The 23,622-nt window shown below is 50.6% G+C and overlaps 10 protein-coding genes across 10 annotated transcripts; 1 reads left to right on the top strand and 9 right to left on the bottom strand.

Annotated features, from left to right (window-relative positions):
* Positions 1–95: 95 nt before the first annotated feature.
* Positions 96–2,190, top strand: M430DRAFT_118254 (hypothetical protein). Its single transcript, XM_024861699.1, has 3 exons — positions 96–182; positions 238–340; positions 392–2,190. Exons 1-3 carry the CDS (start codon positions 122–124, stop codon positions 1,977–1,979), a joined length of 1,752 nt encoding a protein of 583 aa, XP_024722257.1. The 5' UTR covers positions 96–121; the 3' UTR covers positions 1,980–2,190.
* A 16-nt stretch (positions 2,191–2,206) lies between these two features.
* Positions 2,207–3,032, bottom strand: M430DRAFT_99469 (hypothetical protein; the record flags this gene model as incomplete). Its single annotated transcript, XM_024870186.1, has 2 exons — positions 2,207–2,566; positions 2,640–3,032. The coding sequence occupies 2 exons, from the start codon at positions 3,030–3,032 to the stop codon at positions 2,207–2,209; spliced, it is 753 nt and encodes a 250-aa protein (XP_024722256.1).
* Positions 2,906–4,285, bottom strand: M430DRAFT_34098 (hypothetical protein). Its single transcript, XM_024866488.1, has one exon. It carries the CDS (start codon positions 4,061–4,063, stop codon positions 3,317–3,319), a length of 747 nt encoding a protein of 248 aa, XP_024722255.1. The 5' UTR covers positions 4,064–4,285; the 3' UTR covers positions 2,906–3,316.
* Positions 4,286–5,353: 1,068 nt separating this feature from the next.
* Positions 5,354–6,237, bottom strand: M430DRAFT_221113 (hypothetical protein). Its single transcript, XM_024864639.1, has one exon. It carries the CDS (start codon positions 6,060–6,062, stop codon positions 5,427–5,429), a length of 636 nt encoding a protein of 211 aa, XP_024722254.1. The 5' UTR covers positions 6,063–6,237; the 3' UTR covers positions 5,354–5,426.
* A 1,834-nt stretch (positions 6,238–8,071) lies between these two features.
* M430DRAFT_65315 (hypothetical protein) lies at positions 8,072–9,555 on the bottom strand. The gene is made up of 4 exons (XM_024869163.1): positions 8,895–9,555; positions 8,625–8,825; positions 8,420–8,574; positions 8,072–8,366 (listed from the first exon to the last, which is right to left on the bottom strand). The coding sequence occupies exons 1-4, from the start codon at positions 9,110–9,112 to the stop codon at positions 8,149–8,151; spliced, it is 792 nt and encodes a 263-aa protein (XP_024722253.1). The 5' UTR covers positions 9,113–9,555; the 3' UTR covers positions 8,072–8,148.
* M430DRAFT_221086 (hypothetical protein) lies at positions 9,217–9,738 on the bottom strand. Its single transcript, XM_024864636.1, has one exon. The coding sequence runs from the start codon at positions 9,646–9,648 to the stop codon at positions 9,322–9,324; it is 327 nt and encodes a 108-aa protein (XP_024722252.1). The 5' UTR covers positions 9,649–9,738; the 3' UTR covers positions 9,217–9,321.
* A 367-nt stretch (positions 9,739–10,105) lies between these two features.
* M430DRAFT_40881 (hypothetical protein) lies at positions 10,106–12,529 on the bottom strand. The gene is made up of 6 exons (XM_024867439.1): positions 12,300–12,529; positions 12,057–12,172; positions 11,791–12,000; positions 11,297–11,734; positions 10,980–11,248; positions 10,106–10,932 (listed from the first exon to the last, which is right to left on the bottom strand). The coding sequence occupies exons 1-6, from the start codon at positions 12,456–12,458 to the stop codon at positions 10,334–10,336; spliced, it is 1,791 nt and encodes a 596-aa protein (XP_024722251.1). The 5' UTR covers positions 12,459–12,529; the 3' UTR covers positions 10,106–10,333.
* A 1,258-nt stretch (positions 12,530–13,787) lies between these two features.
* On the bottom strand, positions 13,788–14,358 carry M430DRAFT_99442 (hypothetical protein; the record flags this gene model as incomplete). Its single annotated transcript, XM_024870184.1, has 2 exons — positions 13,788–13,902; positions 13,967–14,358. The coding sequence occupies 2 exons, from the start codon at positions 14,356–14,358 to the stop codon at positions 13,788–13,790; spliced, it is 507 nt and encodes a 168-aa protein (XP_024722250.1).
* A 925-nt stretch (positions 14,359–15,283) lies between these two features.
* On the bottom strand, positions 15,284–17,292 carry M430DRAFT_136979 (hypothetical protein; the record flags this gene model as incomplete). The annotated part of the gene is made up of 3 exons (XM_024862487.1): positions 16,667–17,292; positions 15,393–16,602; positions 15,284–15,341 (listed from the first exon to the last, which is right to left on the bottom strand). Exons 1-3 carry the CDS (start codon positions 17,025–17,027, stop codon positions 15,284–15,286), a joined length of 1,629 nt encoding a protein of 542 aa, XP_024722249.1. The 5' UTR covers positions 17,028–17,292.
* A 765-nt stretch (positions 17,293–18,057) lies between these two features.
* Positions 18,058–20,268, bottom strand: M430DRAFT_34095 (hypothetical protein). The gene is made up of 4 exons (XM_024866487.1): positions 20,012–20,268; positions 19,641–19,961; positions 18,848–19,589; positions 18,058–18,798 (listed from the first exon to the last, which is right to left on the bottom strand). The coding sequence occupies exons 1-4, from the start codon at positions 20,092–20,094 to the stop codon at positions 18,283–18,285; spliced, it is 1,662 nt and encodes a 553-aa protein (XP_024722248.1). The 5' UTR covers positions 20,095–20,268; the 3' UTR covers positions 18,058–18,282.
* Positions 20,269–23,622: the final 3,354 nt, after the last annotated feature.

Here is a 23,622-nt window from a genome sequence, read left to right as displayed (position 1 = left end):
GGCTGCGCCGGCGGCCGCTTGCTCCGCTAGCGTGCCAAGATTTCGTGGGGAGCTCAAAATATTTCGAGAATTTTTGGGATGAGAAGAGAGGGAAGAACGAAAAAAACCGGTTGACGGCGAAATGGCAAAACTAAGAGGTCGCGCGAAGCAATTTGCTGATCTGGATGCTCCTATTGCTAAAGGTATGTTTCAAGCTCAATATATATGGTTTCAATGCACATTACTTATTCATGGCAGAGTTTGATCCGGAGGAAGACGCTCCAGCGCAAGAGAGTGGGAGCGATGAATCTGGAGATAGCGATGATGGGTTAGCAGGCACTGAGCACTATGGCGAAGTCAGGTACGTAATTGATTATCCTCATTTTCGAATTCGTTTTAACATTATACACAGCAAAAGCAAGCTTCGACAAGACGAGGTGGGACCTCAATATGCTGGGTCACGCATCAGTCGAGAGGCCTTATACAACGACGATAACGAGGATAGCTCAGAATCAGACGACGAGGAGGAGGAAGAAGAAAAAGAAGAGAAAGGAGGAGTGGATGTCGGCGAAAAGTTTGCGGATCCGAAAGATGTCGATATTGATATGGACGAAGATGGTGATATTGATAGTGATGCTGCGTTTGGTGAAAGCGATGCGGAAAAATTCAAGGGTTTTACGTTCCGAGGGAGCTCCAAGCCTAATACCAATGGTGCTAAAAGGAGAAGGCCGACAGCCGCGGATTTTATGACAGACAGTGACGATGAAGGAGTCGCTGTCAATGGAGAAGAACCCGAAGATGAGACAGATGAAGATATTCTGGATGTCGACGAGCAACATCCTGAGGAGCCAGAAGATGAGAGTGAGGGTTCTGCAGAAGAAGGCAGTGATAAGGATGGGGAATCTCCACCAAGCGAAGGTGACGAGAGCGATAAGAGTGACGAGAAGGATGAGAATGATGAGAGCGATGAAGAGTCTGAAAGTGGTAGCGAAGATGGGGACGATGAGAAAGCAAGACGTGCAGAACTACGGGAGATCATGAATGAGGAGGAAACTACAGTTGCCGCCATTTTACAAGCTGCATCGGCTGATGCGGCCAAGGGAAATGCGGTCCGGCAGCAAAGGAAGACTTTCGATTCCCTCCTGAATGTCCGTGTCGTTCTTCAGAAGGCACTGATTTCAACAAACTCGATGGCCGCCATTGAAGACAACAATGCAGAAGACGCTGGCAACGAACCATACGAAGCGGCAGAGGATGCGGCACTTAAATTGTGGAATACTCTGGATCGGATTCGACACGAGCTCATCAAAGCAAATGGCACTGCGCAAACAGGTCAGAAACGTAAACGTGATATTGATAGCTCGACGCCATCATCTACCATCTGGGAAAGGATGCAGGACTCGGAGGTAGCATCTATCGACAACCGACAAAGGATCCTCGAAAAGTGGTGGGGTAAAGTTAAAGGCTCCACGCCAGCAACGGGAAAGCTCATCAGTGCTGCGCCGACACAGAGCATCACAGCCGCTATCCAAGACCAGCTTTCTAAGCCACGGCTATTGGAGAATGTCAGAAGGCCCCGGGCTTGCGCCCCAATACAGGAGAAAAACAAAGTCACCGAAGATCCTCAAATATACGATGACAGTAGTTTCTACAAGCTACTCTTGAACCAGCTTGTAGAACAGAGGAAGATGGAGGCCGGACCCGCGATTGGAGGTACAAGTATAGCACCAGCCCAGTGGGCAGTCAAGGAAGCCAAGATGAGGAAGAAGGTCGACACGAAAGCTAGCAAGGGTCGCAAGATACGATATACGGTGCACGAAAAGTTGCAAAACTTCATGGCACCCGAGAACAGGGGAACTTGGGAACAGGAGGCTATTGATAGATTCTTTGGGACGCTATTGGGACAGAAAATGACGCTTGGGGAGGAAGATATGGAGATTGATGGTGAAGAGGATGGTGTTTCACCTGAGGAGGCGGGGCTGAGACTATTCAGGTCCTAGGTAATTGCCACAAATTAAAATTATGCTTGATTAGTATCCGAGCAGTGGTCGAGGGCGTCTTGGGCGAACCGGTCTTATTTATGAGTTATTAACCAATTCTATCTTGATATCAGGACCTTTACTTTCCACAACAAGATTATCTCCTCAATTGGGTAGAAATACTCTTGCGATTCTCCAACGCTGGACTATTCTCTCTGATAATATAGATCCCAGACTCAAATTCGACCTCAGCTATTATTCAAAAAGGCCTGACCCATTCGCGCCATCAAAGCCAGTAAGAACCCCATTATAATGCCCACGAGCAAAGCCTCCCTCTGGGCCAAAATCCGTTTCGCCCGCGCTTTCATATCCCCGAACCACAATCTCTCGCCGCTTTCCCTCCTCGCAGATCTCATCCCGTTCAGGCCATCTAAACTATGTGAATTCCACTCCATTTGATAGGACATCAACTCATTCTTCTCGACCTTATTCGAAGCCCAATGTCCCAAGGTGTCACGGTCTTCGAAGGCCGTTTCCGGGTTCTTCTCTGGGTCTTCGGGAGTGTTACGGGAGAGGCGCGGTACGCCATATCCACAACTTGTTTGGACCTTTCGCAGTCCCGTTAGTACAAGTTCACACGATAGATAGATAGCGGGATTTGGGGGGGGGGGGATGTTCTACCTTGAAGACGTCCAACTTAATCACAGCTCTCGCACCATCAATCCGCTTCTTGCCCATCTTCGCAAGAAGGACCTCGAACTCTGGCTGATCCCATTCCACGACGCTTCCCTTGCAGAAGAACCTCATGATCCTGGGCGTGGCGCCGAAACTGCAGAACATGATTGTCACGCGGCCATTCTCGTAGACGTGAGCTATGGTCTCGGACCCGGACCCCGTGGCATCGACGTAGGCCGCGGAATTGGGCGAGAAGATGGTGAATGTGGACGAGGGGAGGCCTTTGGGCGATATGTTGACATGCTTGCCGGTTAGAGGCGCTGAGGCCGTGAAGAAGACGGGTTGCTTCAGCGCCCAGGCGGCAAGGTCATCTGAGATGGAATCGTAGAACTTGGGCATCCTGATGCGTCGTCCCCTTGGATGGATAATTCAATCCGGTCGGAACATATTCGAAAGAAGTGAGGGTGAAGATAGATACTCTCCCCACAGTGAGTCACGGAAGATTGATTGCTCTGGGGATGGAAACCCTGGACCTGGGGATACGATAAGGCGCGCCCTGACTAGCGAATCAATCCGCCACCAATAGTGGGGTAACAATGGTGGGGGATCATATTCTTGAAAGGGAAAGGATCGTCACAGTTCTCGCTATGGCTCTTGTGGCCTGTCATATAAGGCATTCATGTTCACAAGGGGTATGGATGGTATAGACCATCATTTGGATAATGGCCGGAGGATGAAGAAGTCGGGAAGGTCGGCGCAGCTGAGTAGGCCACTGCTGCTGGAGCATATGTTGGCATTGTTGGTGCTGTGGCGTAGGATACTGATAACCGTCGTGCTGGAATTGGAGAGAACGGATTCGGATCTGAGTTGTACGACGGAGGAGGCCTTCGTTCACCATGGCTGGCCAGAGAAGCCTCATCCTCACGACGGCGTTGGCGAATATCAGTCCCGTCCCGTGCTGGAGGTGTGGTTCTCCTATCAGTCCGGGCACTAGAGGAAGCAACAGCAGCAGAAGTGCGTGAGGATGTTGCTTCTCGTCTGGAGCGGTCCTTGGATTTCCTCTCCTCGAGCTCATCCATCAAGAAGTCAACCCTTGTCATCAACTCCACCTTCTCCCTCTTCAGTAGTCGATTCTCTTTGTTGCTCTCGGTGAGTAGGGCATCCAGTTTCACCTTGCTCGCTTCAAGCTGTCTTATGGTCTTATTTGCGGCACTAAGTGCTTCTTGGACGGCTCTCAAGTCGTGTCTCTGGTCCTCCAGCTGCTGTCGACTGTATGGGGGGTCGTCACCTCGTGCTGACCCAAGAGATGCTCGGTCACTGATGCTGCTGCTGCCAACACCCGAGTCTCTGCTGCTGCGATGGCCATGTGAAGATTTGCCTTCTTTGGTGTCATGCTCATAATGGACCCTCTTCTGTTTCGAGGAAGACATGATGATGGGATGAATACAAGCACGATGCTGCGCTACAGTATGTTTCCTGACGTCACGCTGAGATGGCACTACCAATGGACGATGGGTCGATAGGATGTCTGGATGGGCAGGTGGAATGCTTGAATGATTGGGGTTCAAGATGGTACAGTGGCTGGGCTGAGGGATAAGGCTGGTGGTATATATAAAAAAAGGGTCAAGAGGCAGGACCAAGACGAACAATAAATAAAGCAAGATAACGGAGGATTGATAACTGGAAACGGCTGCCTACGCCGACATGATTCATTGTATTTGTATTCTGCTCTGAGCAAAGGGGCATGCAAGAATGAGAGCGCATACCGCACACCACCTCAATACCTGACAACCTCGCGACCTCCCCTCATTCGTCCAGAGACAGACGCCGTCATTGCCCAAGCACATACCGAGTAAGGAAAACATTAATGTGACGTAGATTCAAGGTGCAAAGCCCCTACAAAACCAACAGAAACAAAAGGACAGCAACGTCGAGAAGGTGCCAGAAGAGTCATCGAGCAGACGCGTTGATTATTGGGTCGCGGTGGTTCGCGTTCATGCACTCGGTTGTCTCCAGCCTACCAGAGCAGACTGCACAGCCTGGCTGCCTTGTGAAATTGATGATCATGTGGGTGTCGCTGTGCCAAGAGGCGTAGCAAATGCGCCAGAGGAAGAGCCTCCTCCTCTCCTCCCCTCGTGTTCCTCTTCATCCCGACACAGCTGGACCGAAGATAAAGATGTGTTGTCTTTGCCGAGAATCCCAGGATTCTATTTGGCTGTAAGTTGTAAAGCCTGCAACCCTGCATGCAGCTCGTGACTCACGTGCAGAATAATCACGGGATCTTCAGCCACTGGATATTTCATGCATGTGGAATCCCGTTTGGAAATCCAACGACCTGAAGTACCTATGTACAAATCTTCACGTGGATCCGAGGGCCGTTGCTAAGCCAAGATTCCTCGTCCTTATCGATTCCTGTATTTGCAGGGTGCCTACACAGCATTCAGGCTTCAGCTACTCAGATATATCGGTATGGTGTTGTTGCCTATGCGGCTTGAGACTTCCGAGACTCGTGCCTATCTTAGACCGGATTTGTGACCTGCTCGGTGCTTATCTGGTTCTGGGAAAAGGGGTATTGCTATGTGAAGCCTGGCCAAGACCATGTCAGCCAAAGCCCAAGTACTCTGGAAGGATACTTTCTTACCCATAATCAGGGTCGACCTCATTGAAGGTTTCTTCTCAATCAATAGATAATAGCCCATCATGTGACGGAACGTCGACGACACAAGAGTACGCTACCTCTCGAAGTGGGCGCTTTATCTTCCCCCGCACTCTTGCGGATGAATAGAGTGTGTTTCAGTCGAATCTGTATCCCAGACGCCTCAGGTGCTCTTTCAGATCAGAAATCAACTGAGTCTTCCCCTCGAGCCTTATGGCATCTAACCGCCTCCGCTCTTTTAGTTCGAGGATCGTCTGGGACTTCTCCACGAGCTTCAAGGTATCCAACCGCTTCAGCTCCTCTGCTTCCTGCATCTGTCTCTTGAGAATCTCTAGCTCTCTGGCCTTCTCTTCGTATCTTTGCCGATAGCCCTCGAGACTAGTCCTCTTCAACAGACGGACTTTCTCCTCCAATGCCTCCTTTTCATGCTTTTCAGCTTCAATCAACCCCTCAAGCCTTCTGTTTTCGCCCGTCTGGATCTGGAGTTGCGCCCGAAGATCTCTGCACTGACAATGGTCGTTAACCAAGTCCTGGTGCCTAGCGAACAGACGGTGGTACTCGTTGCGGGTGTTACATTCGTTCACTTGTGCCCAGTTGAGTTGTGCTTGGAGATCCTGGTTTCTAGCAATGAGATGCTGTTCCCGTTTTTCGGCTTCATCGAGGAGCTCGCGGGAGCTCTGTCGGGTCCGGGACGATGAGCGCCGGTGGTTTGTGAGGACCACGCGTTCACGTCCATGGCGATCCCGCTCGATGTGGGCGGTTCTGTTAGCCATCGGACTCGGAACGTTCCCTATGATGTATGTGTGCTGGTATTGTTGAGGGGGAAGACCAATGACCAACAAGTCCGTATGAGTACTTGATGATCTTAAAATGATAGTATGATGAAGATGATGATTGGAAAAGTTATTTGCAAGTAAGTTGCGCAGAATTGGATGAGAGGGACAGAGAGACGACAGATGGCTTCTTATTCATGGAGGATATAGGTATCGTTGCCTACCCATGTAGGGGTATACCTCCAAAGAGAAGCCCCCTTCGTACCACATGATGCGAGAACTTGGAGGGGTCAAAGGTAATTCTCTTCAATGGGCAGGCTGTAAGGCTGTCTTTCGTATGAGACAAAGAAATGAATCCGCCTTCCCATACTCGTCAAAGCCAACATTGTGGCAATATTCCATATCGAGCAGGGCCAATTGGAAGACCTGAGGTTGAAACATCCCCAAGGAATGGAATGAACAAAGAACCCGTTGCCATAGTTGCCATAGCCTCTTTGTCTGGGGTTCGAGCCTTGTCGTGAGAATTCCCGCCTGATTTTATTTATATTGTACAGACCGTACTACCTAGTGCTTAAAAAACATAAAGGTATTGACAGATTCCACGGCTTCATGAATCAATGGAATCCATAGGCTTGTCGGAAGGACACTTCTCCACCGAGCAAGCCAGAACAGATGAATACCGAATCCGAGCAGTAGGACGATTCGGTGAGAAGGGCGTCATTGGATCGTACAACTACTGCATAACGATCATTCCCCGAACTAAGTAGTTCTTGGATGCGACGGGGGGTCCACGAATGAGCAGCACAGCCACATCAAAGAGAAAAGAGGAGTGGCTGAAGCTCCGGCCGCATATGGGCCTTCTGGGGGTCAGCACCCTTTCAAGATTGAGTCTCGTGCTTGAAGTGATCACATTTTGCGTGCAGGACTCGGCGGCGGCAATCAAATTGGGGTTGGATGAGCGTGGGGGCGGATAGATCCTCAGGGGAGAATGCAAGGTTGCGTCAAAGCGGGCTTGAAGACATCTCACGATGCCGCGAACGATAGACTTGCCACCGCGGAGCCCAATAATGACGTTGCTGGCATATTCAATGAACTTATACCTGCTAGACGTAAGGTAGATCCTAGGCGTTGAAGGATATGGATTCAAGCACCTGACATATAGCCAGCCGCACGTCTCCTCCTCGACACTTGCGTACAGGTCAACACACGGGACCTTACACTTCAATGCTCAACCCCCGCTTACCCAAGCCGGTGGGCTAGTCAAAAGGATTGGAACTGTCTGAGGACAGTCCCATCCCCCCCCCAAGTCGGATTTTTCTTCTTCACGTTCCTGCCAATGCAGCAACCGCAATGAAAAAAAGATTCTGTCAGACTTCCATCAACACCCACCCAGTTCCTATGGCCGAAGCCGATAGTCAAAGGGTCGAGATCATCGCCACTTCCTATACAGCAAATGCTTACGCATATGCCGCCATCTTTGCAGATGGTGCGGAAGTATAAGGCCTCACTCTTGGGCATTGAGGATCGAATCATCGTCCAGAATGGAGAATCTGTAGCCTTTGTGAGAAGCTCAGAAGAAGACGTTTACTATAGAAATGATTCTATGCTGTAAGAGGGTGATTGTTAGCATGAGTAGCAAGCGGAGTGTGGAATGAGAGAATGTAGGGGGTTGAGAACGTACAAGTAAAATCGCTGAAGAAGAAAAGTAGGTGGGAGAGGCCGAGAGGTTATATACTCCTCGACGGCCACGCTAGCGTGCCTAACCGAGAGGCCCGAGAGAAATTTTCAATGCAAAGCAAGCAAATTATTTTCACGTTCCGCGATACGCGAAGCAAACGGAGCAAATGAAGCAAACTAGAATGCAAACAAACCAATCGTCCCGGGAGGTACAGTAAGGCACTGATGTTGTACGACTGTGAGATATCCGAAGACAATATCCGGCGAATCAGCTTACGATTTCTGAAATTCTGAGGCTCTCATGTACTCTCATTTTTGCACGCATACAGTATCTCTGGAATCTGCAATTTTGTGCATTCTGCTACAATTTGCTCTCAACTACTGCGCTACATTCAAATTGACTGACATCTTAACCTGACCCGAGTTGCCGCATCATCTTGGCAATCTCTGTAACCGCAACCCTCCGCTTCTCAGCAATCTCCTTGACGGTCTCTACTGGTCCTATGGAGCCAATTATGATTTGATCACGGCCATCAACAAGGCCTTGGTATGCTTCGTTCGTGAAGACATCCAGCGGCATACCAATGTTCCGGCCGTGCTCGACTCCCAAGTAGTCGTGCAGCTCCGCTGCGATTTGTTAGCGAGTCCATGCGACTGTCCTGGATCTAGAAGACACTTACTCTGGACTGCTGGAGGTAGAACCTCGATCACTTTGATATTGGTGGTAGCTTGCAACTGCTCACGGAGACAGAGGATGAAAGCGTTCAGCGCTGCTTTGGAAGCAGAGTATGCAGGTACGGGGGCTGCTGGAACAATCGCAAGGTTGGAGGTTGTGCTACTTCGGTAAGAAACAATGCATTTTGCGCCCCTGGCCATTTCACTCACTATATGAGACTTGTTTGGGTCTCCTTGCTCTTTAAGAATGGGATGAAAGCATGCGTAAGGGCTACGAAACTTGTGAAGTTGACATGCATCTCCAAGTTGAACGCTTGGAGATCGACTGTTTCTGGCTCGGAGAATTTGTGGGCACGTTGAAGCCCTGCGTTGAGGAAGATACAATCAACATCAGGATATGATTTCGTGATTCTACAATTCATATCAGTATGGGCATCACATCGGGAGGGATTCCCCCGCAAAAGACAGAGACAGTCTTACTGAGCAGCGAACTCTGGGATCTTGTCCAGATTGCCAATGTCGAAAGCGACAGCGCTGGCCTTGTTCTCGCCGTGTCTTCTCACGAAATCATCCAGCCGATCCTGTCTTCGCCCAACTACTGTGACCTTGACGCCGGACTCAATCAGACGATCTCCCATCGCCTTTCCAATGCCGGCCGTGCCTCCGATTAACACGACATGCTTGTAGGGGAAAGCCATGATTGCTAGAGTTCTCAAGAGGCGGGGTAATTGATCTCGGCCGAAATACAGTGAACTTTCAGTGAGGATATCCGCAAGAGTATTGATTGCTTGAACGCACCGAACTTCAGGTGTCCGGGCAGCACCTATCTTGACAGTTTATATATACACAAGGCAGATTCCGTATCAGGTGATGTACCTAGGAAGGAAAGGAAAACCCACTTCAGTCATCACCTCAGGGTACAGTGGCATGCGATATCCGTCTCGATGCGAGCCAGGAACGGCATAGCGAAATTCTGGCACTTGAGCGCGGGCCAATTGCATGTCATGCACCACAATTCCATGACATGCCGACTACTGCGGTCCCCTCTTGAAATGTCCACTGTTTCCTTTGTCGAGCGTCTAGGGACATAAGTCACATAACTCCGTAAAGTCCACGTGGAACAGTGGGAACTTGGTGGATGATGCACGGCGCCAGTTCTGTAAGCACGGAGGACTAAGGTAAAATACATCAGGTATAAATAGGCTAGCGTCGAGGCGGGTACTAGAGACGGCATCGCGGGGATCAATCGGCACCCCTCCTCGAACTGCTTGTATTGCTCTCTACTGCTCTTTTATTTCTTGACATGTTGAAAGTTCCTCTTGCACTCTAGATAAACAATAAATAATATCCAGTTTACGTAGGTTGTATTTGCCAGTGATTCTAATTTTTTGTAAGCTAGGTACCTACTTAGTTCAACTTACGAATATAAACGCTCGAGTAGGTATCGTGAAGATATTACTCTAAGGGACCGGCGACGAGAGATCATACTTGGATCTAGGGCATGTAGAGAAAATTCAGGGTTTAAGCTTATCATAAAATATACTGGAAGGAGCAATAACAACTTCTTATTATATTGAAAAGACGTCGGAATTATATATATTTTTTTCCTTTTTTTCAAAAGGGGGGTGGGGGGTTGATTTGATTTGATTTGAGTTGATTTCAATTATCGAGATTCTATTCTATATAGGAGTGCTGACGTATTTGAGAATGTGGGTTGTATGTGTATGTGTATGATATAGTATAAAGCGTTCTAAGATCCCTGATCCCTCATCCCTCACACCTTATATCAAATCAAATCCTCTACAGAACGCCAGAAAGCACCCTCCTCAAGACATCTATGTACGTATAAAATATTACAACAGTCTCCGAGCCACAAAATCCAAGGATCCAGCCGCGAATGCATTCATTCGCCCTTCTCATCAAACCCAGTCCAGCGAACTAAACAGATCAAAATCCGATAGCTTCGCTACGTCGTCGGATACCGGATGGGTTTGGGTTTCTCCTACGCGCGGGACAGCGAGCGGCCAGCTCTCGCGCCATCGCCAGAGACTGTCGATGACATGGCTGATGCTCATGCGGCAGCGAGTGCGGAGCTCGAGGGGATAGGTGCCAGTGCTAGTGGTGGTGGCGGCGGCGGCGACGTGCCACATGCGGGAGAGAACCTCGGCGGAGCGAGCGGCGGAGTCGCGGCCGCTGATACTGGTATTGCGGAGGAAGAGGAGGGCGGAGTGGAAGAGCGCGGTGCCTTGCGAGATGTCGAGGTGGGTGGCGAAGGAGCTGTGGAGGAGTCGGAGGAGGGTGCAAGAGGCGGAGAGGAGAAAGGATTGGAGATGTTGGGGACAGTAGTGGACGAAGGTGCTTGATTGGGCGGCGTGCTCGAGGAGGGCCGAGATGAAATTGGTTGCGGAGTGGTAGAGGTGCGCGAGTTCAGAGCGGTGGGCGGCAGAGGTATCGGGGATGAAAAAAGCGAAGGAGTGGAGGTGGAGAGAGGCGGCGAGCAGGTTCAGCTTGTCGATGGCTATTGAATTGTAAGACGAGGTTGGGGAAAGCTGGGAAGAGACCTACGGGAGAGTCTGCTCACCAAGGATGATTCCAGTTCTTGATAATCCATCCTAAGCAAACTCATGAGAGTTGCGCTTTTCTTCTCCGCTACGATCCCAGCAGGATCCAAGGTCTCGCTGTATAGTGATCTCGTGACCTTGTCACAGAACTTCTCGATCCTCATCTGCACCAGCAAGCTGTCTGGCAGGTGCAAGGGGTTGGCAACTGCTTGATCTGTGTCGAGTGCCCAGTTATATATGGATGTTGAAGGTTGTCCATTTATACTCGACGCCCTTTGATGGTTTCAGTAACGGTCCCACATGCAGTGATGGCGGCTATACCTTTGAATCACGATATTACACACGCACCACGTCAAAGAGCGATCTCTCGTTTCAGCACCTGAGTTGGCGGTGGAAGGGCTCCCAAAGACGGGTGGACAAGAAGGTCTGTGAAGGCCGCACTTCAGAGCCATCTGCATCATTATACCATTGAGCAGGAAAGTAGGGTCGCCAGGGCTGCTATCGGTAGGCAATGGCCATGTACACAGCAGGCAGAGAGGCTTTACGACATGATATGACTGCGGCGCACTGCGGATAGTTGTCCAGAGCAAGTTCTCAAAAGGGGCTGTGAGTGCAGCCAGCAGCGTTGGCTCAAGCTGCGATCTCCTTGCTGCGATCATCACGATCGTCCATCCCAAGAGGGGAGAGAGGTTAAAGAAATGATTGGGCCCTAGATAAGGGTTGAGGAGTGGTAACATTGGGTGGTAGAACCTGATGAATCTGAAATGATAATAAGCACGTGGAAGACGAGAAAGGGGCTAGGATGGCAAGCCTACTCGTCATAGAGATGAGCAACGCGTTCACCGGAGAGCGAGATATTCTCCAATTGCTGCATGCTCGGTGCCGATGCCGATACATCGTAGCTCTGTGTGGAAACTCCATCATCGACTCTCCGCACGTAAGGAAGCGGATCGCCGTCCTGCGGTGCTGCGATTGCAAGCCTTCTCCTGAGCTCCTCGACTTCTCGCTGCAGCTCTTCAAACTTCCTATCGTCCACATCATCAGCGAGAACTCCATGCTGTGCATCTAGCAGTGGACCAACCCCCGCTTCTTGACCCGTTTGAAATTGTCATCGACGATGCACTGCAACTTGTACTTTCGACAGCGCGCGCAGCTCTGATTGGCCTCGCCCGGTTCGCTGATGACCTCGCACCGGAGCTGTTGTCAAGTTGAGTAGCGGTCCTGTACTGTATTTGCAAAGGCAATGAAGGCGGTTTTTTCATAGCGATATCAAGCTAAAAAGAAAAAAATAAAAAAAATAACTATAGAACATAGATGTACATACCTTTTGCTGTCTGCACTCGCTGCAAGCTTTGAAAGCTGGAGGTTTGCGTTTCAGCCGAGGCTCGGAAGGAGTTGTTGACTGGGACTGGTCTCCTGATGAAGTCTCCCGCTCTCGACCCTCCGAGTGCTCTATCGTCTGCCCAGCTTCCGCCATGATCATCTGGTATCACGGTCCATCCAACCTCTCTCTCTCTCGAATCTCGATACAAACAGCGCTTTTTGGAGGAGGCCAAGGGCCTTTTTCCGGGCTTCCGAATATCGGCCGGTCACATGACCAGATATCCGAGCTTTCACCGTCGGTAGGGGGGATAGGGGGAGGTGTATAGGTATGTTCATATAGAAGCTCTCAGCCTCAAAGACAAAGCTTGCATCTCATGGTCCCATGTATATCCCCCCCCAAAGAAAGGGACGGGCAAATCATCTCTCCTCTCCCCCTCATTTCCACATATAATCGAGCAACCAAGTCAAAATGAAAACCAAGGAAAGCAAGCAATCCAGCCTCGATTGCATTCTCTATTCAAAGAACCAACTTCTCCTCCGCGAACAGAACCATGTATTATTATTATTTCTTTTTCTTGCATAGGGTCGTGGAAAGATGAATGATGAATGGATGGAGATTAGACGAATAAAGAAACAATTTTGAATATAAGCAAACCTAGGTATTTATATAGGTAGGATAACATAACTTGGACTTCCTATTAGTGCTTGAAGCGTCAAAGAAAAAGAAGAAGACTATAAGAAAAAGGTAAATCTACCTCTCCAGCCTACCTTCTCTACCTTATCTACCTTACCTTACCTACTTCATCTCACCTCGCCTAAACCCCTATCTTTCTCCCCCCTGCCCCTTCTGGCAGGAATACACGACAAAACCACACCATCCCAGTATACCCCTCACCCCCCAGAAAAAGTTCCAAGGGAAAAATGAAGAAGAAAAAAAGGCTTCCGCAAAAGACAAACGACATCTTGGCAGAACGAGAGAACATTTCATTACAATTGCTGCCTTGCCCCGCACTAACGGGTCCCACACCAAGAAGAAGGCGTCGTTTGAGAGGGAACGAGCACGTTTTCCAAGAGCCAAGATGGGAAAACTGCCCCGCTCGCCTCGACTGTCATACTGCTGAGAGGCAGTGACATATGACATATGACATACAAGGTAGTGAATGAGAAACGTGGGATGAATGGGTCGAGAGAGAATATTTGTTTTTCTGGGGAGAGTAAAATCTTCGGGGTTGATCTGATTTGATCTGATCTGATCTGGCTCGATAGCTTTTGCGGTTTACGACGCACGCGCGATGAGGGGTAGGTAGGTCTGCGATTATTACAATAGGACTTTTTTCAGCTGCCTGGAAAAGAGAGAGGCGATACTAGATAGAGCACGCTATGAGATAGGTAGGTATAAACGACAAGCCTGCAAATGCCCGCAATGCAATGCCCAACACCGCGCAACTCCTTACTCGTTATTATCGTATACTGCTTCTTGCTTGGCCGCTCAGTGCACGACCTGATTACTCGTGCTGTATCGGCCGACCGCGAGACTGCCTAGGAAGACACCACCTAGGACCGAGAGGAAGTATCCGACATTCATCGTCATGACCGCCAGCATGCTTTTGTCTCTCGTTAGCCTTGGACTGAGAACCAGGACCCCGATTTAAGGAGAGAAGAACTCACAGGAGATAGCCAACACCAGCAATGACGGTATCCATGGCAGCGCGCAGTGGGTCGGTCGTGATGCGCCAGGGTCGCGCGTCCATGTCCCGCTTCTTCACGACCATCACGTCCTCCTCGACGCCGTTCTCCGTCAGCACCATGCGCTTGCTATCGGGATCCTTCGAGATGCTCTCGCTCTTGGTGGGCTTGCCGGCGACCTTGACGTAGCGCCGGTTGAACTCGGCGTCGAACCAGGCGTTCTCCTTTACTGCCTTGAAGGCGAGCAGGCCGCGGAAGATAGTCGCCAGGAAGATGAGGAAGATGCACGTCCCGGCATACTGCCCGGTGGTGTCGGGCGTCCATTGTTTGGAATACAGAGGCGTCGTCTTGCTGGTGAAGAAGGTCATCGGCATTTCCATCACGGTCGTCATGGCTGTGAGAGCGCGGGGTTAGTTGATAAGAGGCAGGTGGGACGTATGGATGAGGCGGACTCACCCATTCCTGGCGCCGACGAGGTGCTTGTTGGTGATGAGCCCATGCCCATATCCATGGCTGCGGCTGCCGAGTACGGAAACTCGATCAAAAACTTCGAGGAAGTGAGGTAAGAGGAAGCCGGTCAGCTCTGGAAGGCCGCAACGAGGGGCACAAGAGGGACAGAGGGCTCTCTATTTAAGGCGGGGCAAGCCCTGTCGTTACGCAGCGTGCAACAAAGATGAGTTCGAATTCTGCGGAGGGCGAGGTGAGCATGTTTGAGAGGAAGTCTGCGCGCACCTCATCGAATGACGGATTCTTATCCATGGCGCTGCCGCGGGGCCAGAGGAACCGCATTTTGAAGTATCGTCGAAGGGTCTTCCCGTGGTCGTCTGTTGCAGGGGGAAACATGCTCAATTGCCCTCAGACCAGTCGCCTTCGGGTATAGTCGCCCCGCGCGCCTTGCCTTCGACGCTTCGCGAAGACGACCGCTCGGCCGTAGACGTCGGCGACTGTAAGTCTTAACTATTAATAAGTTGTCAGAGAAGATGATCCCGCGGACCCTGGAACCTTCAACTTTTGATTTCAGCTTACAACCTTCATATGGTAGGTCATGGATCTATAATGTGTTCTGTCGGTTAAGTTATCGAAGCTTGGGAACAGTAGATTGTGGGGTCGAGTTTCGCACTGAGTAGGGTAGAACTTCCCAACTCCACCAAGACCGTCTCACATTTCTGGATTTATGACATCTACTTTCACATTGGCTTCCCATTGGCAAGCGAACTATATAACCTTCATATATTTCATATCTTTCATACATAAGATTTTGATCTTTTGATTTAACTATGGCGGGGAGATCTTCAACGTTTACAATTTCGAAGCGGGCGACGAGCTTCCTACGCTCGTGATCTCGTTATATAAGAGACTGTGGTCCAAGTTAGTACGGATTCACTGGCAAGTTGAAGTTACCACTTACGTAGTCAAGAAGTCGGCATAGTCCTCCCCAGTCACCTGTCCTGAGAAGTATTGAGCTGCCAAGTGGTACTTGTTGCCCTTGGGGCCCTTTGCAGCAAGTTCCTCTGCCTGTTCCTTCAGAAGTCTCAAAGCATAGGCCTTGTCTACCTTCTTGCCTTCTGCCGTTGAGACACCGTGTCTCACCCATTGCCACAGCTGGCTACGGCTGACTTCAGCCGTTGCGGCGTCTTCCATCAGGTAGTTGATGGGGATACATCCCACACCTCTGAGCCAGCCCTCCATATATCCAAGACCGATGTTCAGGTTCTTTCGGATACCATCTTCTGTAATCTTTCCTGGCACGTTCATGTTCAGGAGGTCATTTTGGGTGATCTTGACATCTTCACGACGGACGAACATCTGGTTGGGTGTGGGCATGTGCTTGTTGAATACCTCGGAGGCGATGGACGCCAGTGCGGGGTGAGCAACCCAGGTACCGTCGTGGCCTGCCTTCACCTCACGGAGCTTGTCAGCGTAGACACCCTCCATCGCCTTGTCGTTCGCCGCCTTGTCATCCTTGATGGGGATCTGCGCAGCCATACCACCCATAGCGTGGACCTGTCGTCTATGGCAGGTCTGGATGAGAAGCTTGACGTATGCGTCCATGAAGGGGACGGTCATGGTGACGGCCGATCGATCGGGGAGCACGAAGTTGGAGTTCTGGCGGAACTTCTTGATCACGCTGAAGATGTAATCCCATCGTCCGCAGTTCAATCCTGAGCTGTGATCCCGGAGCTCGTAGATGATCTCATCCATCTCGAATGCAGCAAGGATGGTCTCAATCAAGACCGTTCCTCGGATGGTCCCTCTAGGAATCGAGAGATAGTCTTGCGCAACGTTGAAAACGTCGTTCCATAGACGGGCCTCGAGGTGCGATTCCATCTTTGGGAGGTAGAAGTACGGGCCAAATCCGCGCTGGATGAGTTCCTTTGCATTGTGGAAGAAGTACAAGCCGAAGTCGAAGAGACTGCCAGAGATGGGTTCCCCGTCAACCGTGAAGTGCTTCTCCTCCAGGTGCCATCCTCGCGGTCGGACAATCAATGTGGGGAGCACGCGATCGGTGCGGAGTTTGTATTCCTTCTCTCCCTGCTTGAAGTCGATCTGTCTGCGAATGGCATCGTACAGGTTGACCTGGCCGTTGATCATGTTATCCCACGTCGGGGCACTCGAATCTGGTTGCCGGGGTTTGTCAGCTAACCGCGGGGCAAAAGCCGAGTGGGGCACAGATATACATACCTTCAAGGTCGGCCATATACGTCGAAACGTTTGAGTTCAGGGCGTTCACGACCATCTTGCGGTCCGTCGGGCCCGTGATCTCCACTCTGCGGTCAACCAGGCCGGGGGCGGGCTTCGCGCCTTTCCACGCATCGTTCTCGCGGATGTGTTTGGTCTCGGGCAGGAAATCAGGGAGCACTCCCTTGTCGAGCTCGGCCTGTCTGATGGCTCGACGCTGGAGGAGCTCCTTGCGGGTTGCGTTGAAGGAGCGGTGCAGGAGGGCGAGGAAGGCAACGGCATCTTTGCTCAGGATCTTCTTGTTGAAATCGGTGATGGTTCCCGAGATGTTGACGCCCTGGAGGATGGAGTCGACGGTAGCCATTTTGAGGGTATGTGTGTGTATATATATATTCGGGGGAGGGGGGGTATCGTGGGATTCGTGCAATGTAGGGATGGGAGGGGAAGAGCAAGAGGGGATTGAAGAGAGAGGAGAGAAGAGAGAAGAGGGAGAAGAGCGATTCCGCGCCTACGAGGAGCAAGGGCGTAGCAACTTTCTTTAATAGCTATACGTCTGCCGAAGCATGACTCCTCAGAGTCGCACTGGGCCGGGCGGGTGGAAGTGGTCGTGAATGTGGGGAAACTGGGCTGTCTCAACGATGATGTAAAGACAACCGTCACACCAGAGTGAGCTCACCCCTCCACCATTCATTCGCCCCCTATTTAACACCCCTCCTCTCCCAGTTTAAAGCGAGAGATAATAATAAATTCCAATTCCTCTTCTAATTAATCATCATCCAGTTCAAAAGTGTAATGTCTTCTCCCCCTCCGCCGCTCCCCAAAAAAAAAGCCAATCAAAAAATAAAATAAAATAAAATAAAAAATCCATACAAAAACCAACACAAGCTATCAAATCAAAACCATCTTTCACATGTTCGTTATCAGCAAGCGCACGTTCTCTCTTCGATGACGCTCGCTCGCGGCCGATATCGACAGCGCAGCGTATCGGAGCTCGAGAGGGGAGGAGGGCCGCCCTAACCTCGGCTTATCTCCATACGGGCCTGCCTCTTACCTCCGTTGGGTAATTTTTGCGCGCCGCAGAGTGTGCAGGGCGCGCATGGGTGTCCGGTCCTCCCCGGGGGCCGCCCACTAAATCCCGACCGTACCCGAGGTGCGCCGAGGTCCAAGTGTTGTGTTTTGTTACACTTTTGTTGGAACTTGGAGCTTGGGCTTCTGTTTTTGTTACCTTTTTGATTATTTTATGGGGGGCTTTTTTCTGCGGGGAGGGGGGAAGATCAAGATGTGTAAGATTGTGGATGCCGCTGGCTCGGTAGATGCATAGCCATTGCCGTGATCTGCGAGTGATTTGATATACAAGCCGGTCTTCTTTCTTTCTTTCTTTCTATATACTGTAACAGCCTGGAATCCTCCCGTCCCGTGTGGTATGTATATATGTACATATATATACATCAAACAAATCATATCGTAATGCATAAAACCCGTCATCATCGACTGCGATCTCCAAGCCAAAAGACGTCAATTCATACAATATCCCATGCCAGAGCGAATCTGTCATCTTTCTATGAACCCAGCCATATATACCACCGGACGCCGACACGTTCTATTTCTTTCTTCTATCTTCACACGGGCGGCAGGGCGTCGCCCCGGCCACCGACCTCCTCCACCTCCATCTTCTCCTGGTAGTCACCGCCGTCGTCACCGCTCGCTGCTCGCTCCTGCTGCCGGAACTCCTGGTACCGCTTCTCCATCGCGTAGTTCAGCGGGTTGTTCGTCTCGAACAGCACGTTGATGGCCTCTAGGCTGCGTCCGGAGGTTTCCGGGAGGAAGAGGAAGACCAGGATGAAGAAGAGCAAGTTTAGGCCTGCGAAGATGAAGAAGCCCTTGCCTCCCATGTTCTGGAACAGCACGGGGTTGTAGAGCGCGCCACATCCGAGACCAATGGCCCATCCCGTGATACCGAGGGCCATGCCCCGCGCACGAACTTCGGTCGGGAAGATCTCCGCGGGATAGTTGAAGTTGATGATGAGGTAGGTCGAGGAGTAGATGAGCGTGAAGACGTAGATGAACGACACGGAAGCCGCACCGTACTGAGGAGATAAATTGGGGTACGAGATCGTGCAGATGGACATCGCCCCCTGATATTGGTTAGTAAGGATTTCCTACGATCGAACTCTTCAGACTTACGATAATCCACATAGTACCACTCTGGGCCAAACTTCCGATCAGTAGAGACTTCCTCCTTCCAAGGGGATCGATAATATACATGGCGATGACTGTACCCCCGATACCGACGGTATTGTTGAGCGCCGAGAGCCAATTTGATTTCACATCTCCCCACCCTGCTGCACTGACTAACGTTGGAGTGTAGATGGTCGTCGCACTGATACCCGTCCCAATCTGTGTCATCAGGGGAAGCCAGAGAGCGAGCTGGGCCCTACGCCCGAAATGCAGTTTTCCAGTGCCGCGGCCTGTTATGATGGGCCAGTATCCGTCCGTGTACTTTTCATCCTCGGTACTCCTGACGTTGGACTTGACTTCTTCGAACTCTTGAATGACTGCAGGGTCAGTGGCATCACCATTGGCGCGCACATGCGCAAGGACTTCGAGTGCCTTGTCGTCCTTGTGCTTCGTGAGCAGGAAACGCGGAGACTCGGGAAGGATGGGGAGCAGGCAGAAAAGGCACAAGGGGAAAATGGCCTGGATCGCGAAGGCCAGACGCCATCTGATGGACGAATAGCCATGGTCGATAAAGCGCAGTCCGAAGCCGATCCAGTACGCCAGCGCGATATTTCCGTAATTGGTCAGGAACACCAGAGCAAAGCTTTTTCCACGATGCGCCGACTCGGAAACCTCACTCGTCCATGTAGGAGCAATCACATTCATGTGTCCTACTCCCAGACCCGCGATGACACGCGCGCAGATGTACCTGAGCGGGAGGATTAGCTAGTTTCCCGTGACCAGGGACCCGAGAACTCACATGTTTGTGTTCTGTGCGCCAGCTTCTAATGCGGTTCCGAGCATACACCAAAGGCACCCGAGCTGCAAGCCCGTCCGTCGTCCAAGCTTATCAGCTATCCATCCTGCAAAGATCGCCCCCCACAGCGCTCCAAAGTAATAAACGGCCGTCACGCCTCCCAACTTAATGGTCTTGGTGTCGGAAGCGTATTGAGGTGAGTAATAGTCCTGCACATTTGAAAGGTCCATGGTACGGATGAAGTCCGGGGATGAGTTCACACCACCCAGAACACCTTGGGCGTAGCCCTCGAAAGAGACGGCCAATGCATTTGCCAGGAGGATTCTGTATGGGGAGTCAGATGTGCTATTTTATATGGGGGACTGGGTACTTACAGGTAGAAGAGCTGGCGACTCTTCAACCTCTTCCAACCCTGGAAATGAAAGGAACGGGTCTTGCTCTTCCAAAGGGATTCCATCTTCAAACTACAGTACTACTACAACATCCCGTACGATCGAAGAGAAAGAGGGAACAGAAGTAGGAAAATTGAAACATTTCAATCTGAGCCTTTTGCTTACCTCAGTGCTGCTATGATGGACCAACGGCTAAACGGTCGAAGCTTGGGGGCTCTCGTTGCGGGGCGCCGGGGGGGCCGGGGGGGGGGAAAAGCTGGGTTAGCACGGTACGTCATTATGCCATGATCAGAATGCCGGAGGTGATTTCAAATATTGGTCCTCTAGAGTACCAAGCTTGCCTCCGTACCTTTGGAAGGTTGGGCGGAGTAAGGCGGAGAAAGCCTGGGGCTTTTGCGGTGCGAAGCAGGCCTGTCTAGTGAAGAATGCGGGACGACGGGCATGTTGATGATGGGGGAAGGGGGAAGAACGTGGACAAAGCTACCGTATTGAGAAGGGGAAAGGTCCGATGCAACTACCGCGAGGACACAGTAAACTCCGCTCCCAGGACATAGAATGCATAGGAGATAAGATTGGAAACTGGAGAATACGGGCTGAGAGGCCCGGAAGAGGCACGGGCAAGTTGAGTTTGGAAGAATCTACTACTCGTGAGACAGACTCGCATCGTGAGGCGCCTATCTGCTCTGGGCTTGGCGCTGCCCGACTCCGCGGCAGTCGACTCCACGTTCTCGCGGATCAACGTCGGCCCGGCCGTCCTCAGGCACATCAGGCATCGATCCGCCTCCGTATATTTCCGCATTTCGATGCTCTGGGTTAGTGCGCCGTTCCCGTGGTTCGTGCAATTGCCGTTCAGCAGATTCAGCCTTTCTGCAGTCTCTCCATTTACCGTTTAGACGACGCGTTCCTTGCAGAGGCAGAGTTTTCATCCCGATCACATTCGAGTTGGCACTGGCAGTCTGGGATTATTCCGGGGCGGTTGCATGCGGAGTGGCTGTCACGAGTGACGATACTCCGCTGCTCCGCAGGTATGCAGAGCCAGCCCCGTCGTCATCAGCTCTCTCCCATGATCGGATTGGGATCGGGGGGATATGCGGAGGGCTTGCTCGTGGCCAGATACAGTAGTAGTACTATCTTACTACTCCGCATAACCTGTCTCCAGAGCAGGCGGATGCTTTCCCGTGATATGCAGCTAAGATTTCCCGTCCCGAGGGGCCCGTAGCCGAAGGAACATCTTGCTGTGTTCCTTTTCTCCACGTGAGCCTTCCCGAGCCCTTCATTCATTTCAGGGGTTCTGGCGAGATGCCATAAGCAAAGGCGCGGTCTCGTGCTCTTCGAATGACAATTGAAAACTCCTGGCCCACAGCGAGGATTGGAACTGATTACTATACAGCAAAACGTGGTTACGCTTAAGTAGCAGGCTTCTCCAGATTCCCTTCTACAAGCAGGAGATGGACCTGTCTGGATTGTAGGCTGGAGCAGGTGAGTATGGACTAACTCGGCTCCGGGGAAATGGAGATTATTCTGGAGTCTGGACTTGTGGAGTTTTCCGATTTCATGACCTCTTTCGAAATTTAGCTGTGTCTCCTTTTCCTCTCCATCTGCTACTATCAACCATCACCTGGGTAATTCCCGGGGAACCTTGGAGAGAATGCTCCTGGACTTCTCCCAACCTCATTCTAGACAGAGTTCTTCATCTCATAATTTCCTTTGGAATCTCGATCCTCGGCAGTGTCCCTCAGGCCCGAGCAGTGTCCTTTTCCTCCCGCTCTTCGTCTATTGTCATGGGAGCAACTCGGCTATTCCTGGGAAAGGATACAGAGGATACTGGGTCTGGTTACTGGACTTATGAAGTTTTTCAGATCTCATGCCCTCTTTTCTTTGCAATTTAGCCCTGAGCAGCGTCTTCTCCTTCTCTCCGGCTCTCCATCTACCATCATGAGAGACAACCCGGCCATTCCCGGGGAAAGTTTACTTTTAGCCTTTCCCCACATCATTCTAGACGCCATTCTAGACAAACTTCTTCAACCCCATGACCCCTCCTATTTTGAAACCTCTCCCCCTTCATCTCCTATGATTATGAGAGCCCACCATTAGCCGGCACTAAACTTCAGATCCGAAATCTGCTTAATACCGCCTTACGCCTTGCCATGTTTCGTCCTCACGAAGAGTCATCGCATCACAAGCTTCCTTCATTTTTCTTTGCATAGGAAGATAGAATCGACATATATCTCTCCTTCTTTCTGTCTATTTCTTTACACAGACCCGATACCTCGTCCCAGAAAAGGGCCCTTCGTTCTTCATCCCAGCCTTCGCCTCTCAATCCTGCACGCGATTCTTTTGTCATATACGTATCTGCCCCTCTCTCTTTTCTCCCCTTTTCTCACAACCAAATTCATCATTCCAAAATAATCCCTTCGCTTTTTGTTCCAGCGTTGTTCTAGCCTTGACCTTCTTACTCCTTCCAGTCAAAATAGCTGCTTTATGCGCATCGTGGTCGATAGCCTTAGAAGAGGAAGGGGAATTCCTCTGCTTCTCTCGAGCTTATGTTGTCGTTCGATTCTTCCTCTATATAAACGACACGCACCTAACTCTCTCTTTCCCTCATTTTCCCACAACAATTCAATTACTCGGAAAAGAGTCAGCTGAGACTAGAGATGATCCTTTTCTTGGAAGCGCTGTTATTGACGAAGAGACATTCGATTCTAAATCATCGCCACAAGATTACTCTCAAATAGACCGTTGGATGCCATAGGAGTAGACAAGACAGTGTCGTGGACAGTATTTGCACATCCCTCTTTCTCTTACTATCAGAGTCAATCCAGTCATTCCGCTTAGGTACCTACCTTAGATACCGCTACTACAAAATCAAAATCCGCAGGGCGAGGAAAAAGCAGGTGCCCAGCTTCCCCTAGACTCATTCTTTATCCCAACCTCTCTACCTCTTCCATTGTTTCCACACACGCTGTTCTTCTATAATCGATACTACGCACCTACCTACTACCCGCACCACCAGCAAATAAATCATCTTGCGAAGATCGATCGATCGATCCGTCGGATACATAGCTCCTGCCTGGCTTGCGGTGGGTGCTCTGTTCTCGGACACAGCCTGTACTCGGTGATATATATATAAGGAACGATGGATATGTCTGTCCTATTGTACATACCTACCTTACATACCTGTCGCTACCCACCTACCTTATACAATCCACCTACAAGACAACACGACAGCGCAGCGAATCCCACGTCTCTGATAAACAACAGCATCATCGTCAGAAATTACTCACTTGCTCACTTGCTCTTCTTCCAAATATCGAGATATGCGAACTGAACTATCAGGGACATGATCTTAATTAAGCTCTTGTAGCTAAGTAAGTAAATGCGTATGGTGAGCGTCGTGTGCTGCTGCTCGATGGAAGGTGGATAGTTTAGTGGGGTTGTTTTTATTTTATTTTTTATATATATTGTTGGATTTATCTTCGCTTCTCTTTTTGTTGTTGCAGTTCTCTTTACGAAGTACCTAGGGATGGGTGGGTGCGGAGACTAATCTTCTTATATAATCTTCTCTCTCGCAGCACCGCTCCCCCCCCCCCCCC

The sequence above is a fragment of the Amorphotheca resinae genome, assembly GCF_003019875.1.
Source record: "Amorphotheca resinae ATCC 22711 unplaced genomic scaffold M430scaffold_4, whole genome shotgun sequence".
Taxonomy (NCBI): Eukaryota; Fungi; Ascomycota; class Leotiomycetes; order Helotiales; family Amorphothecaceae; genus Amorphotheca; species Amorphotheca resinae.
The sequence above is the reverse complement of the archived record's forward strand: the minus strand, read 5'-3'. Positions and strand labels throughout refer to the sequence as shown.

Excerpts from the sequence above, each read along its gene's own strand:
- M430DRAFT_221113 (XM_024864639.1), bottom strand. The coding sequence starts at position 6,062 with ATGGCTAACAGAACCGCCCACATCGAGCGGGATCGCCATGGACGTGAA.
- M430DRAFT_221086 (XM_024864636.1), bottom strand. The coding sequence starts at position 9,648 with ATGCCGTCTCTAGTACCCGCCTCGACGCTAGCCTATTTATACCTGATG.
- M430DRAFT_65315 (XM_024869163.1), bottom strand. The coding sequence starts at position 9,112 with ATGGCTTTCCCCTACAAGCATGTCGTGTTAATCGGAGGCACGGCCGGC. Across the intron at positions 8,575-8,624 it reads ACCCAAACAAGTCTCATATA|CACAACCTCCAACCTTGCGA; the intron begins GTGAGTGAAATG and ends TTACCGAAGTAG. Across the intron at positions 8,367-8,419 it reads TCTACCTCCAGCAGTCCAGA|CGGAGCTGCACGACTACTTG; the intron begins GTAAGTGTCTTC and ends AACAAATCGCAG.
- M430DRAFT_40881 (XM_024867439.1), bottom strand. The coding sequence starts at position 12,458 with ATGATCATGGCGGAAGCTGGGCAGACGATAGAGCACTCGGAGGGTCGA. Across the intron at positions 12,001-12,056 it reads AAACGGGTCAAGAAGCGGGG|GAAGTTTGAAGAGCTGCAGC; the intron begins GTTGGTCCACTG and ends TGTGGACGATAG. Across the intron at positions 10,933-10,979 it reads CTTGGTGAGCAGACTCTCCC|CCATCGACAAGCTGAACCTG; the intron begins GTAGGTCTCTTC and ends ACAATTCAATAG.
- M430DRAFT_34098 (XM_024866488.1), bottom strand. The coding sequence starts at position 4,063 with ATGTCTTCCTCGAAACAGAAGAGGGTCCATTATGAGCATGACACCAAA.
- M430DRAFT_34095 (XM_024866487.1), bottom strand. The coding sequence starts at position 20,094 with ATGGAATCCCTTTGGAAGAGCAAGACCCGTTCCTTTCATTTCCAGGGT. Across the intron at positions 19,962-20,011 it reads AGTCGCCAGCTCTTCTACCT|AATCCTCCTGGCAAATGCAT; the intron begins GTAAGTACCCAG and ends CTCCCCATACAG. Across the intron at positions 19,590-19,640 it reads GGCGCACAGAACACAAACAT|GTACATCTGCGCGCGTGTCA; the intron begins GTGAGTTCTCGG and ends CCTCCCGCTCAG.
- M430DRAFT_118254 (XM_024861699.1), top strand. The coding sequence starts at position 122 with ATGGCAAAACTAAGAGGTCGCGCGAAGCAATTTGCTGATCTGGATGCT. Across the intron at positions 183-237 it reads GGATGCTCCTATTGCTAAAG|AGTTTGATCCGGAGGAAGAC; the intron begins GTATGTTTCAAG and ends TATTCATGGCAG. Across the intron at positions 341-391 it reads GAGCACTATGGCGAAGTCAG|CAAAAGCAAGCTTCGACAAG; the intron begins GTACGTAATTGA and ends CATTATACACAG.